The sequence below is a fragment of the Haemaphysalis longicornis genome, unplaced genomic scaffold (genome assembly GCF_048455015.1).
Source record: "Haemaphysalis longicornis isolate Haplotype H1 unplaced genomic scaffold, Haemaphysalis longicornis Haplotype H1 scaffold_14, whole genome shotgun sequence".
In the NCBI taxonomy this organism is placed as follows: domain Eukaryota; kingdom Metazoa; phylum Arthropoda; class Arachnida; order Ixodida; family Ixodidae; genus Haemaphysalis; species Haemaphysalis longicornis.
In genome coordinates, this window is record NW_027526245.1 from 15,295,902 (window position 1) to 15,308,806 (window position 12,905).

General features: G+C 54.6%; 1 protein-coding gene across 1 annotated transcript in view; it reads left to right on the forward strand.

Moving 5' to 3' along the window:
* Positions 1-10,294: 10,294 nt before the first annotated feature.
* Positions 10,295-12,905, forward strand: part of LOC144165163 (V-type proton ATPase subunit D-like) — a 67,205-nt gene continuing 64,594 nt past the window's right edge. Inside the window, exons 1-3 of the mRNA XM_077695267.1 lie at positions 10,295-10,471; positions 10,551-10,668; positions 10,859-11,006. Coding sequence (XP_077551393.1) covers positions 10,431-10,471; positions 10,551-10,668; positions 10,859-11,006 — 307 coding nt within the window. The 5' untranslated portion in view covers positions 10,295-10,430. The remainder of the gene's footprint in view (positions 10,472-10,550; positions 10,669-10,858; positions 11,007-12,905) is intronic.

A 12,905-nucleotide genomic window follows, 5' to 3' on the forward strand; every position in this document is an offset into this window, starting at 1 on the left:
GCGCGCGGCGGCGTCCGCTTCCTCGTTGCGGTTGGGGTGGGCGCTGGCTCCGACGCTTGTGTGCGCCGGGAACCAGCGGAGATGGGTGACGTGTGCGCTGCTCGCTGCTTTTGGTTTCTGCGCGCTGATTTAAGTGTGTTTTTTTAAATGCGAATGCATTTATTAGCCGGGGGTTGTCTTGCTCCGTTGACCATAATCCAGGTCGCCGAGAGGCCAGGGCCAAGGCCCTCACCGAGGCGCACGCGAATGACACGGGAGCCCTCTACGTGGACGCAGCAAGGTACCCAAACCGTCCGAACACCTATGTGGCCGTGGCGGTGAAGTCTACAACAGGGGAAGTGTACAGTGCGTGCAGTGTTCGTGCTCCTTCTGCCACGCAGGCAGAGGAGGTTGCCATCGCGCTCGCGCTGTCCACACCCGCACTGTACTACAGTGCTCAGTGATTCGCGTTCGGCTATCGCAAACTACGCCAACAACACAGTGAGTGCAAGTGCAGTGAACCTATTGAGTGCGAGCGTTATGAACTCAGTACAGTGCCCAGCCAGAGGAGCACCAACCGCACACGTCACCCATCTCCGCTGGTTCCCGGCGCACACAAGTGTCGGAGCCAGCGCCCACCCCAACCGCAACGAGGAAGCGGACGCCGCCGCGCGCGAACTTTCGAACCGCGAGGCGCCCCCCCGCTCCTCACCGGCGGACGGGTCCCACGACATCGAACAAGAGCCCCTTGCATCATATGGGGAGATACTACAATGGTACCGGCTTGGGAGGCGGACCAAACCACCCCCTCATCCGAAGCTCAACCGCGCCGAAGCAGTGCTTTACAGGCAACTACAGACGAACTCAGTGCTCACCCCGGTGCTCGCGCGCCACGTGTGCCCCGACATCTACGAAAACGTGTTGCGCAGTATGTGCAAGAGAACAAATGCAACAGCCCACCTGATGTGGGGCTGTGAAAGACATTTAATAGAGGCAGACGACGCAAGGCGTATGCCCAAGGACACCACTCTCGCCATGTACTCGAGTGAGCACGAGATACAAATACGGACTATCCAGCGGCTCCAGGCTGCTCTTGCCGGGCAGAAGCGTAGGGAAGCGTCGTCGGAGGGTCGACGGGTCAACACCCGCACACCCAACGCGCGCCGAACGCGCCGACGCCCGCGAGGCATTGCTTCGGGGACGACCTGACCCTCGTCTAGGAGAGGCCGGCCCTGCGTGGCCGTAGCCCCCTCCCTCCGCAGGAACATTCAATAAAGTCATTTTCTCTCTCTCTCTTGGCCGGCGTGCGCCTGCATTCCTCCAGCGCGAGCGCACGTGAGCGCGCGCACGTGCGCTCGCGCCTCGTAGTTCTGCCTTCGTCGTCGTCGTCGTCGTAAATGCGAATGCATTTCTTTCGCCGTCGTCGTCGTCGTCGCACGTGCGCTCGCGCCTCGTAGTTCTGCCTTCGTCGTCGTCGTCGTCGTAAATGCGAATGCATTTCTGGACGCGGCTATGGAAAGTGTGCGCGTGCGCTCCAAACCCTCTGACCCCATAGTCTTGGTTGGCGACTTCAACGTTGACGTGCGCAAGAGTGGCGAGTGGCTGGTCGAGTACATGCAGACCAGGCACTCTATGCATTGTCTCTCTGCCGGCTTCGACACGTGCCCCACTACCATTCACGGGAGTTGCATTGATCTGGTCTTTACGCGAAACTGTGACGCGCGTATGCTTCTCAAAGACCCTTTGACCGTGCACTTTAGCGATCACAAGGCAGTGATTGTGGCCGTCAGGTACAACGATAACACAAACAGGTGCTGATGAATAAATGATTACGTTCACACTCTCGTCATTAATTACGCCATTACTCGCAACACACTCATTACTCGCCATTACTCGCAACACACCCAATGCATTCGCATTTCTGCACGATTCCCTTCGGGGAGGTTCGGGGGAATTTTTCGTAGTGGTTAGCGATGAATAGTTCAGTTATTGTGTTTATCACCTGCCTTCCATGGGGTTTTATTTTTCGAAGTAAGTTACCGTAGACTTCGGCCGCGAACGGCAACGGCTTCTGTGTGCTCTGGCACAAGCGCTGCGCCGTCGTGTTTACGGATTTTTAAATCTATATTGCTTCTTTTCTTAAAGCGAAGTTGTAAATACCACACATACGGTAGCTGTGTAGTCACGGACTGCTGCGGGCCTATCGATAATACAATAAAAAAACTGAAAGAAATCAAGTACGCATCGTTGACTACGCTTAATGAATCCGTTGATTGCTCTGGAATGCACAGAACGCTAAAAGAGATAGCCCAATAGTATTGTCGTTTCGATGAGTGGGTACATACTTGAGAACATCTAAAAACGCTGCAGAAACACGAAGGATCAAAACACGAAGAGATATATGTTGCACCATGTGTCTTTCTTCTTCCACACTTTGCAATCCTTGCAAAAACAGGAAGCGAAAAAAGAACAATAAAACTGATTTTATCACACGCAACAAAAAATTTCAATGTTACGAAGGGAGACAAAAGAGCGTGGTACAGTGTACAAAAATTTATTTTTTCGCGCTGCGATGTGCAGTACACGGAGGTAACAGAAGAACGACGCAAAGCTTTTCTGAACGCAGCGAGCTAGCGATCTCCTGCACTACAAAAAACTAGAATGAAACACAAACGTCTAAGAAGCAGTCCGCAGTGTGACGTGAACAGATGAACGTCGATGAAGTGAGTTGCGCGGCGTTTGCTATGCATGCATTACTCTTGGAACGTTATTAATTTCAAATCCATGGAAATAGGATCGAGAACATTGTCGAAGAAACAAAAAATCAAGTTAGCGACAAGGTGGCACCCTTTCCATATCAAACAATATTGCCCGACGGGACGTACGACAAAAAGAGCAAACGCGCGCTCCGGTTGAAACGCCAGATAAGAAACCGGAATCGGCCACGCGCGGTTACAAAACAAACAAAACGAACCCTAAGGGATAATTCGCGGAAATATTAAAAGTAAAAGCACAAGGATGTCCCAAACCTTTTTTACACGCGAGCCTGAGCGCAAGGTAATACAAGTTTGCAAAAAGGTAATGAAGCACCGCTACAACCTGACTGATATGACAAAAATCCGGCTTTAAGTTAGCCTTGTACAATTCTAGGCCCACGATGCTCTCAAAAGGGTACATTGCTTTTTCCATTCTCACACACAGTGCATTTCCACACACTGTCGCACACTTATAATCGAAGCTGAAATCTCCCGTTGCTTGCCTTGGAATGGCGCCCCTCCATTTCTCACAGAGCTGCCCGTCGCTCGGTCAACGGAACAAAAAAAAAAAACATTTTCTGTGATATCGTTGTACAAGGAACGACATCCCGGGACGCAACACATGTTCGGCATCGTCGTTGCACTACTTAAGTCGCATCACAAGAGCGCGATATGCCCGTTACATTTTTTTTCCCACACAAAACAAACACAACTCACCGCGGCTCCGCCGTTCGAGCCAGCGCAACGCCGCCCGAGGAGTGACCTCAGTGAGAGGGTGGCGCCATCGCGCGGCGGCCAAACGCAGCATATGAAGCTCTCCCATTGAGTTACGGAGCAGTTTCGTGACCAGTAAAGCATTGCTGCTAGCCACGGCACATCGATCCTCCGCCAAGTGAAGGGTGCGGGCCTGCGGATGCTAAGCCTTTCGGGGCCTGGCCGAGAGGTCTCCGCCGAGAGAACGAGCGACTGAGAGGAGACTCCTCCCGCTCCTCCTCTCCACAACCTGTCTCTCGCATTGGTTTCTCCCGCGCACCCGGAAAGCATCCCTCCTCTCCTCCCACCATCCCTGTTCGCGAAAGATGAGCCGACGACGGGCAGCTACTTCGGAAAACTCAGCGGAAGACGAGAGGCCTACTGTGAAATGTGACGCGTGTGGGCGGTGGGCCTACTTGGAGGAGACTCCTTTCGCGGACTTGGACGCAGCGGGAACGGAAAACACTCCCTGGCAGTGCCGGGGATGCGAGCGAGTGGCGGCGTTGGAAGCGCAAGTCGCGGAGTGTATGGCGGCACTGGCACAGAGGGCGAGGTGTGAGGCTTGCGAGCAACTCGATACCCGGATCGCTGATATTGAGGCAAAGGTTCAAGAGCTCGAGGTACCTGTTGGACCAGGCTGGACCCCGGTGCGGCGAGAGAAAGCTTCGTCTCCTCTGGTTGCGGCCGAAGCGCGACGGGACACGCAAGCGGATGCGACCCTCGAAGATACCTTAGAAGACCCCGCGCAAGGGAGCAGCGATAGGGACAAGGTAGAGGAGCAGCACCAGAGTGCGTCGTCGGGCAATAAGCTGGTGAGGACTGCCACAGAAGGAAGCAGCAACCACCCAGATGCACAGTCCACGACGGGAGGGGGCGACACAACGCTGCAAGATATCCCCAGCGAACCGCCCGCTGATGCTCGGAAAAGTGAGCAGGGGGCAGGTGACAATGGGGTGCTTCAGAATACCCCCCGCAGCAGCACAGGTGTACAGCCGAAACGGCACAAAATGCCCTGGCTTCGCCCACCGCCCGGAGTCACCAAGGAAGTATTGGTAGTAGGAGACAGTAATGTGGGACTGCTCGCGAAAGGCCTGGTGGCTGAAGTGGGGGCTCCGCAGTGCATGGAAGCGGTCTACTGCAAGGGTGCAACAGTGGCCCAGTCGCTCAAGCTCGTTGAGGAGTATGAGCGAGCAGCCAGACCAGTCCAGCGACTCTGGGTGCTACATGTCGGACTGCCCGACTTGCTGGCGGCGAAAGGCGAAGAAGTGGTGCGTCGCGTAGAGGAGTGGTGTGAGGGGAGGGGCCGCAGTGTGCTGATCCCGGAGGTGACACAACGGGGAGGCGAGACCAGAGCTAGAATAGTGATGGCGAATGCTCAGCTAAAAAAGCTCTGTAAACGTCGACGCATTCGTTTCCTAGATCTGCCAGCGAATGGCTTGGACGATCACTTCTCTTCCGACGGAGTTAGTTATGGGAGCGGAGGAATCCGAAGGGTGGTCGAACAGATGGCGGCGCCCATTGCACGTTTTTTAGGAGTGGAGGCCCGAAGGTCAAAGGGGCGACCAGACACTCTGAGCACAGCGGACGACCTGGAAACATCTCAGGATGGCCCACATGCTATGGGAAACAGACGCCCCGAGTGCAACCATTGTGCGGCGCGTCAAGCGGGCAAAGCGCAAAGCGAACACCCGAACCGGAAAACCCCAATGCGGAACCCGGAGCTACGCCGACCAATCAACCGGAAAACCAAAACACAAGACCCGGGACAAAATGTGGCGCCAACAAACGTCTCTATGGAAGCACGGATCAAGGAGATCGTACAAGAGCAATTAAACAGGAGATGGCCAACGCTGGGCCCTGCGTGGGGACAGATGCCGACGTGGTCGATGTCGTAGTTTCAGACCCGTTCGCCGAACCCCTGATCGACAAATGGGCTACCAAATCGACCGGTGCCCCCCAAGAACAGCGACGCAACAGGGACGAACCGCCACAAGCTGCAGTGTCTGGTGAGAGTGCTGGGCGGCCACGTCCACGGGCGCGTTGCCGGCACAGAAGAAAGGAGGCCAGCCGATTCTCAGTGGGCTTCCTCAATATGAACGGAGCGAGAGGTGCACTGAAATGGGAAGAGCTGCACAGATTGATGGGTGAAGAGGAGTTCTCCCTGTACGCGGTTGCAGAAACCCACTTCCGGGATTTGGAAGAGCCGCCTGTGGAAACTGGCTGGTGTTGGGCTGGTAGCAACAGATCAGGAGGCGGACGCAAGGGCGGAGGTGTCGGGCTGCTGTGGCGCCGAGAACTACCGTGGAGGTGCAGCGAACAGAGCGAGTGCGTGGATCATCTGTGGGCTACAGGCGACTTGCTTGGAATACCTGCTGCTGTCTGTGTAGTATACCTGCCCGTGCAAAACGCCCGACTAGAGAAGAACGTGGAGCTCATGCTCAAGGACGCCCGGCGGTATGCTACAGACAAGGAGCTAGTGATAGTTGGTGACTTTAACGGCCACATAGCAGAATTGGATGGGTACACGGACAGGAATGGGCACCTCGTCCTTCGACTCGCGGACCAGCTAAACCTAGAAATTGCCAATTTGAGTGCACACTGTGAGGGCCAGTACACGTGGTGCGCGCGGGGTAGTGCAACGTCGATTGACTACGCGCTAGTGTCGCCTCGCCTTGCGGGCTTGCTGCGACGCATCACCATAGACGAGGAGGGCGTGTACAGCCTGAGCAGTGACCACAACCGCCTCCGGCTAGACTTCTCCCGCTCACTCCAGGCGACCAAGAGAATCAAGGGCAAATGCTCCCCCTACCTACCTTGGAAAGCGCTGGAGGCTGTGGCGCAAGAGTTCGAGGAAAGTGGGGAGCGCCGAGAAGCTACTTCGTATGAGCAATATGTCGAAGCTCTACGGCAGGTGATGCTCAATCACATGATTGGTCGGACATCCAAGACGAAGACACGCAAACAATGGTGGGACAAGGAGGTAGCGGAGGCGTGGCAGGCACGTCGACAGGCTAATCGGGCCCACCGTCGCATGGTGAAAACGGGGGATTCCAAGGCGACTGCAGCGGCTTGGGCACTGTATCTTCAGCAGAAGCACAAGGTACAGGCTCTCGTACAAGCAAAACTGGTGCACGCCAACCTGCGTCAAATGCAGAGCATTAAGGAGGATGGAAAGTCGGCGTCCCAGAAGTTTTGGCGATATGTCCGTTCGCTGGACAGGAATGCTGAGCCACCTTGTGCCCTTGAAGATCCCGATACAGGAGAGCCCGTCATGGACTTGAGAAAACACATCGCTGACTTCCTGTCATCTCTGTACGGGTCTGCAGGAGAAACCGTCAAGCATATGCGGACGTCACAGGGATCCGACAGGCTATTCGCGACTCGTGCGAACCAAAGTGGGAGTGCACTAGCTGCAGCGTCGATCGGGCATTGTCCCACCTTCGTGCACACACGGCGACGGGCCTGATGACATCCCAGCTCGACTGCTAAAGCTACTCGGCCCAGACTCACGTGAGCAGCTTGCTGCCCTGTTCACAGGCATTATCAACGGGGCTGAGGTACCGCGTGGCACTGATTCCAAAGCGTGGAGGCAAAGCGGAACACATCAGTGATTACCGCTCGCTCACGGTCACAAGTGTCATGTACAGGGCCTTTACGCACATATTAAAGGATTGGATCAGTGCGTGGCAGTGGCGGTCCCAAGGGGGGGGCGAAGGGGGCGATCGCCCCCCCCCCAAAGAGGTCCTCAGCTTTTTACTTTTTGTTTTTTTCTTAAGCATCCCACTTGTGCGAGGTTGCAAACGTGTTACGGCCGTCAGAAATGCTGGCTCGAGCCAGCCGTTGTACCGCCTAAGGGGGGCCAAAAACCACTGTGCCGCTAAATGATTGTGCGCAAGCGGGTTACTCCGCAAACACGCGCACACCGACATGGTTATCACCTCCTCCACAAAACTGGTGCAAGAAGGGAACGCTTCTTTATGCCCCCCTCCCCCTCCTCCAAAATAAAAAAAAATTCGCCCCCTCCAAAACCAATCTCTGGGACCGCTACTGGTGCGTGGGCGGAGGCCAAACATTGTCTCACAGAGATGCAAAATGGTTTTCGCCGTGGTCGCCGCCTGGAGGATAACGTGTTTTCGCTGACACAGTGTGTCGAGATAGCAAGAAAAGAGGGACGGAAGCTAATTTGCTGCTTCTTGGATGTCGAGAAAGCCTACGACAATGTACCCCACATAAAGCTCTTCGACCGCCTCTCTGGCCTGGGCTTGCCAGAGACCCTGCTGTCCACGGTGAGCCGGCTATATTTGGACAATACGGTGACGGCTCAGTTTGGAGGGGTACGAACAGGACAAACTGGCGTCCACAAAGGCCTGCGACAAGGCTGCCCACTATCCCCGATACTGTACCTACTGTTCGTGTCCGAGTTAGAAAGGAAACTGCTGCAGTCGGACACAGGCTTTCGGCTAAATTGCAGCGTGACGGGCGTAGACAGCCGACGGCTGCCGGGGCTCGCGTTTGCGGATGACCTGGTGCTGGTGGCCGAGAGCCAAGGGGACTTGCAGCGATTGCTCTCCATATGCGCTGCCGAAATCGAGGATCTGGGCCTGCGCTTCAGTGCAAGGAAAACCATCGTCGTGCAGTTTGCAGGAGCAACGGAGAATTTGACTCTGATGCTGGATGGCCAAACCCTCAGCGTTACCTCGGTGTGTTGTTGTGTAATGAACTGGACATTTTTCAGCAGCATGAGGCCGCCATCCGTCAGTCAGCGCTCCGAGCCCAGGCCATTCTACGCCGCCGCTGTTTGTGGGGCTGTAGCAGGTATGTGATGGTGCGCGACCTGTGGAAGTTGGTCCACGTGCCGGCCCTCACCTTTGGAAACGCAGTGGTTTGCCTCTCAGCGTGCACCCGAGAGTGGTTGGAGTGTCGCCAAAGGGAGGTCGGGCGCACGGCCTTGGGGTGCCATGGGGCGGTGGCCAAAAAAGCTATATGGAGACCTTGGCTGGTCAAGCTTCGAGGCACGCGAGGCGTCAAGCAAACTGGCATACCGGGGTAGGTTGCAATTCATGAGCCGTGAGAGATGGGCCAGGCGTGTATTCGACCACCTGTCGGCCAGTTGCCTGCGCACCAAGTGGACCAAGCGCCTATACAACCTCGAAAAGAAGTATGGGTTCTTTCGCACTCCTTTACGCGCGGAGTCTGAGACAGCGTGGAAACGGCAGGCAGGCCCACAGATCAAAGAGGAAGAGGAGGCAGAATGGCGTAGAAGCAGTGCGGACAAATCGACGCTTGAACACAAGTCTTCCATAGGAGTGGAGCGGATCTACGACAACAGTCCTGGGAGCGCGCTGCTGTTTGAGGCCCGAGCAGGAGCACTGCGCACGCTCGTTTACAGACGTCGCTTTGACGATGACGACCAAGTGCGGGCAGCGCTGTGCAGAGCCTGCGGTGCCACCGAGGAGACGATGGAGCACATTGTGATGCTGTGTCCGGGTGTCTCTCCACCCCCAGTAGAGGGCGCCACCCTACCACAGGCACTTGGGTTTCAACCACCACAGCCCACAGACGACGTTACCGACAGTGTCATGTGTACAAGTGCGGACGCTGTAGTAACCACGACGAAGCGCCGCCCAACGCACTGGTGGACAATGGTACGCAGCTGTCCGAGAATATAGGACTCTGTCGTGTGATCGGACTTTTGCTTGTTCGTTTTTTTTTTGTTCGCCTTTTTGTTCTTCACTTAGTGTTGTATCTGCTCCCTCTTTTCCTTTTTCTTCTTTGCTGTTTGCGTCCTGTCACTTCATTCATAGTTCTTTGGTGATGTTTTTGATTTATTGTTTTCTCTCTTTTTACTTAGCCCATTGTTCCTTGTTCTTTAGTGCTTTTTTGTTTTCATGTTTGGTCTGGGTCACCTGAGGCGCCCGCCCGCTTCAAAGGGAACGACCGTCAAGTATCTATCTATCTATTAGGGTGCCTCGGCCCTCGCATAGAGTTTCATACAATAATACCTCGCGCATCGAGGCACGCAGAATAGGGGTAGTGTGCTCAGAGGCGCGGCCGGAGTGAAGCCGCCGCTGCATAGAGATAATATACTGACTCTAGAGGGAAAGCGCGCCGCTGAGCCAATGCATTGGAACCATGGAGGATTGGAACCGTACGACACACAGTGGCAGACATGATACAACGATTTAAAGGTTGCCAGCTGAGCTTTTGCTTACTAAAAATGGTGAAAGCGATGGGTTGTAATCTGGCAACGTGCTACTGTGGCGTTTCCGCGCATGGAGGAAAGAAAAGTGATGGCATGACGTCACGCAGCTAGCCTTCGCAAGCCCAGCTCCGTTGAAGCCGCTCCCTCCGCCGTTTCTCTTTCTTAAGCCGCCGAAGTCGGCCCAGCACGTGACCTCCATGGTCGGGTGCATGGAGGAAAGAAAAGGTTGTCGGGTGGGCCGGCGGCGGCGGCGGTCGGCGCTTCTCTCGGCGCTTCTCTCGTGTTTGGTTGACGGTAGCTTTTCCCCGTCCTTCCTGCATTTGTCTGCTCAGTGATGTCATGCCCGCGTGCGAGCAGGGGTGCCGCGTATGTGTGAGAGACAAAAGCCGTAGGAAAAAAACCAACGTATATCAGGCTTCGTGACAACGGCCAGCAGAGTAGTTTTGAGCAGACGAAATTGAAGTGTATTATCTCTATGTCTCAACGCAACGCCAGCGCCATGCAGTTACTGCAGTTACCCCACCGCTACTGCAGCGCCACCGCCTGGTCAGCGGCAGCAGCGGCCCATGCCGCGGTACTGGGATGTCGCGCTCTTTGCCAACTGACCGAATCTAGAACCGTTGCCCACTACGAACAATCATGTGACTTTTTCAGGCCGCAGTGCAGTCAGCAGTGCAGCCGAAACGCTAGCGTGCGGTGTTTCGCCTGCCCTGATATTAGCAAGCCGCAAGCGAGCAAGCATGAGTGCGAGGGACCGAATCGCAATTTTCCCCTCGCGCATGTGAGTGCACTGCTGCCAACGCGTTCGATACGCCGCTTGGAGAGCCTACCTCAGCTGACCGACGGTTTCCTTTTCGCAGGGCCATGACTCTGATGAAGGCGCGGCTCAAGGGGGCCTCGAAGGGCCACAGTCTTCTCAAGAAGAAAGCCGATGCTCTGCAAATGAGATTCAGGTCCATACTCAAGAAAATCGTCGATGTGCGTATGTTTTCCCGTGTTTGGCGCGCACTAGTGTTTCGCCTCGGTAACGCCTGCTGTCAAACGCGGCGGCGCCCGTTGTTTTCGAGACGTGCTCAGGCGGCGCCGATTCGTGCGGGCTCTTAGCCAGGCGCCTGCTGGGCCTCGAAGCTGCTGTGGGCCGTCAATGTGGGCGTGTCGTCCCTCGCAGACCAAGTCGCTGATGGGCGAGCTGATGAAGGAGGCGGCCTTCTCCCTGGCCGAGGCCAAGTTCACCAGCGGGGACTTCAACCAGGTGGTGCTGCAGAACGTCACGCGCGCACAGGTCAAGGTGCGCTCGCGCAAGGACAACGTGGCCGGTGAGCCGCCTGCACGAGCGGGCCACTATGTTTCGAAACTCGAAAACGGGCCTACTGGAGTCAAGTTTGCCCAAAAATGTGGTATTGTAACATGGCAGTCTTTCGAATGAACTGAACCCTTCTTTTGTCTAATAGTACCCGTACCACACGTACACGAAAAATGATATTCAGTGTTTAAGGCCTTAAGATAATGAATGACTTAATTGAACGGACCGTGCTACTTGCAAAGCACGATGGAAGAATACGTAGGTGAGCGAACGACGCCGCCAGCCCTGCCACAGCAACGCTCTGTTTTCAAAAAGCGCCGCCGGTGGCGCGCCGAACTGTGGCCCTCAGCGCTGTGGCTGCTCCGGTGTCGCGCCTGAGCGCGGAGGGCGGGCGAACGAGTTTCCGCGCTGGCTCTTGTGCTGATATTTTCTAATATCTTTTGTCAGCCGTCCTACGTGCATGATAGATACGTTCCCTAATGGCTCCTGTACGTCCCGTTTGAAGAACGCAGGTACAGGCGAAATAACCGCGTGTTCCGTCACTTGTTCAAGCTGTGTTAAACAACCGCACGTACAAGCCACGATAAAAATATTGAGGGACCCATGTTTACTGACAACTGTTTATTGCTGCGTTGCTCTCACGCCACGTCCAGTTGCGTGGCTAGAGGTAGCCAGAGCACGGCAGACTCCTCATAACCTGAAACATTTCAGGCGACTGGATTACTGATCGCTTGCGACATTCAAAATTCTGAGCGCGATAGTTCGTAGCTACAGTAAGCGCTTCGGTTTAATTTACGTTACACGTGGTGTGGCGACGAATCACTGAAAATGCTTTATAGTTTTCGTGTCCGTCCTAATGAAAACAATCGAAAGCATCAACGAGGCTCCGCCCATTTTAACAAGGTGTTTCCACCGCCCTTATCTTCACTATGTCCACCTAATGAACTTACTTGCGAGTATGGCGTCAAGCAGCTTAGTGACCACATGTCGAATGATAGAGAAAATGATGCGCCAGCTGTTTTGCATAACCGCCAAGGAGATATGCACAGTCTTGGGCAAAACATCTTCACTAGAACTTGTCACCCGCCGCGGTGGCTCAGTGGCTAAGGCGTTGCGCTGCTGAGCACGAGGTCGCGGGTTCGATTCCCGGCCGCGGCGGCCGCTTTTCTGATGGAGGCGAAAAGCAAAAACGCCCGTGTGTACGAGATTTCGGCGCACGTTAAAGATCCCCAGGTGGTCAAAATTAATCCGGAGCCCTCCACTACGGCGCGCCTCATCGCCTGCGTTGCGTCGGCGCGTTAAACCCTACAATCAATCATTCACTAGAACTTGTTTTCCATGTCTGAAGATAAGTACAAGGCTGCAATTATTTATTTTACCGTGCATTGTCCATCAAAACGCTCAAAACATTCAATAGAAAGCGATTCATGTGACTCAATGAATTACAAAGCAGTCGTTCACACAAGTTTCCAGAGAAATACAATGTAAATACAAGACAAATACAATGCTAAAATTGTTCACAATTGCTTCCAGAGGTACGAAATCAAACAAGCTTTGACAGTTTTCGCAAATCCTGGCTTTTCTTCTTGTTCTTGGCCCTTGACTGCTTGCAGTGTTGGCGCATGCGCAAACAAACGTAGTAATGAAGCAACTTGGCCAATATACCTTCCTTGTGGGAATTGCAGGGGAAAGTAAACTTAAAATGTGCCAGTACAGCATCTGTCGTCTTATCATACACATCCCTCTGGTCTGCATATTTTGCAAACTCTTCCTCAGTGTTTCTAAAACGCTGGAAAAGGTGTGCATTGGGATGCGTCAGTCTTCGATGCATATTACCAGCGAAAAAAAACACAGGGACGAGGAAAGAAGCAGACGGGACACTCGCTAGACTTCAACTGAAAAGTTTACACAA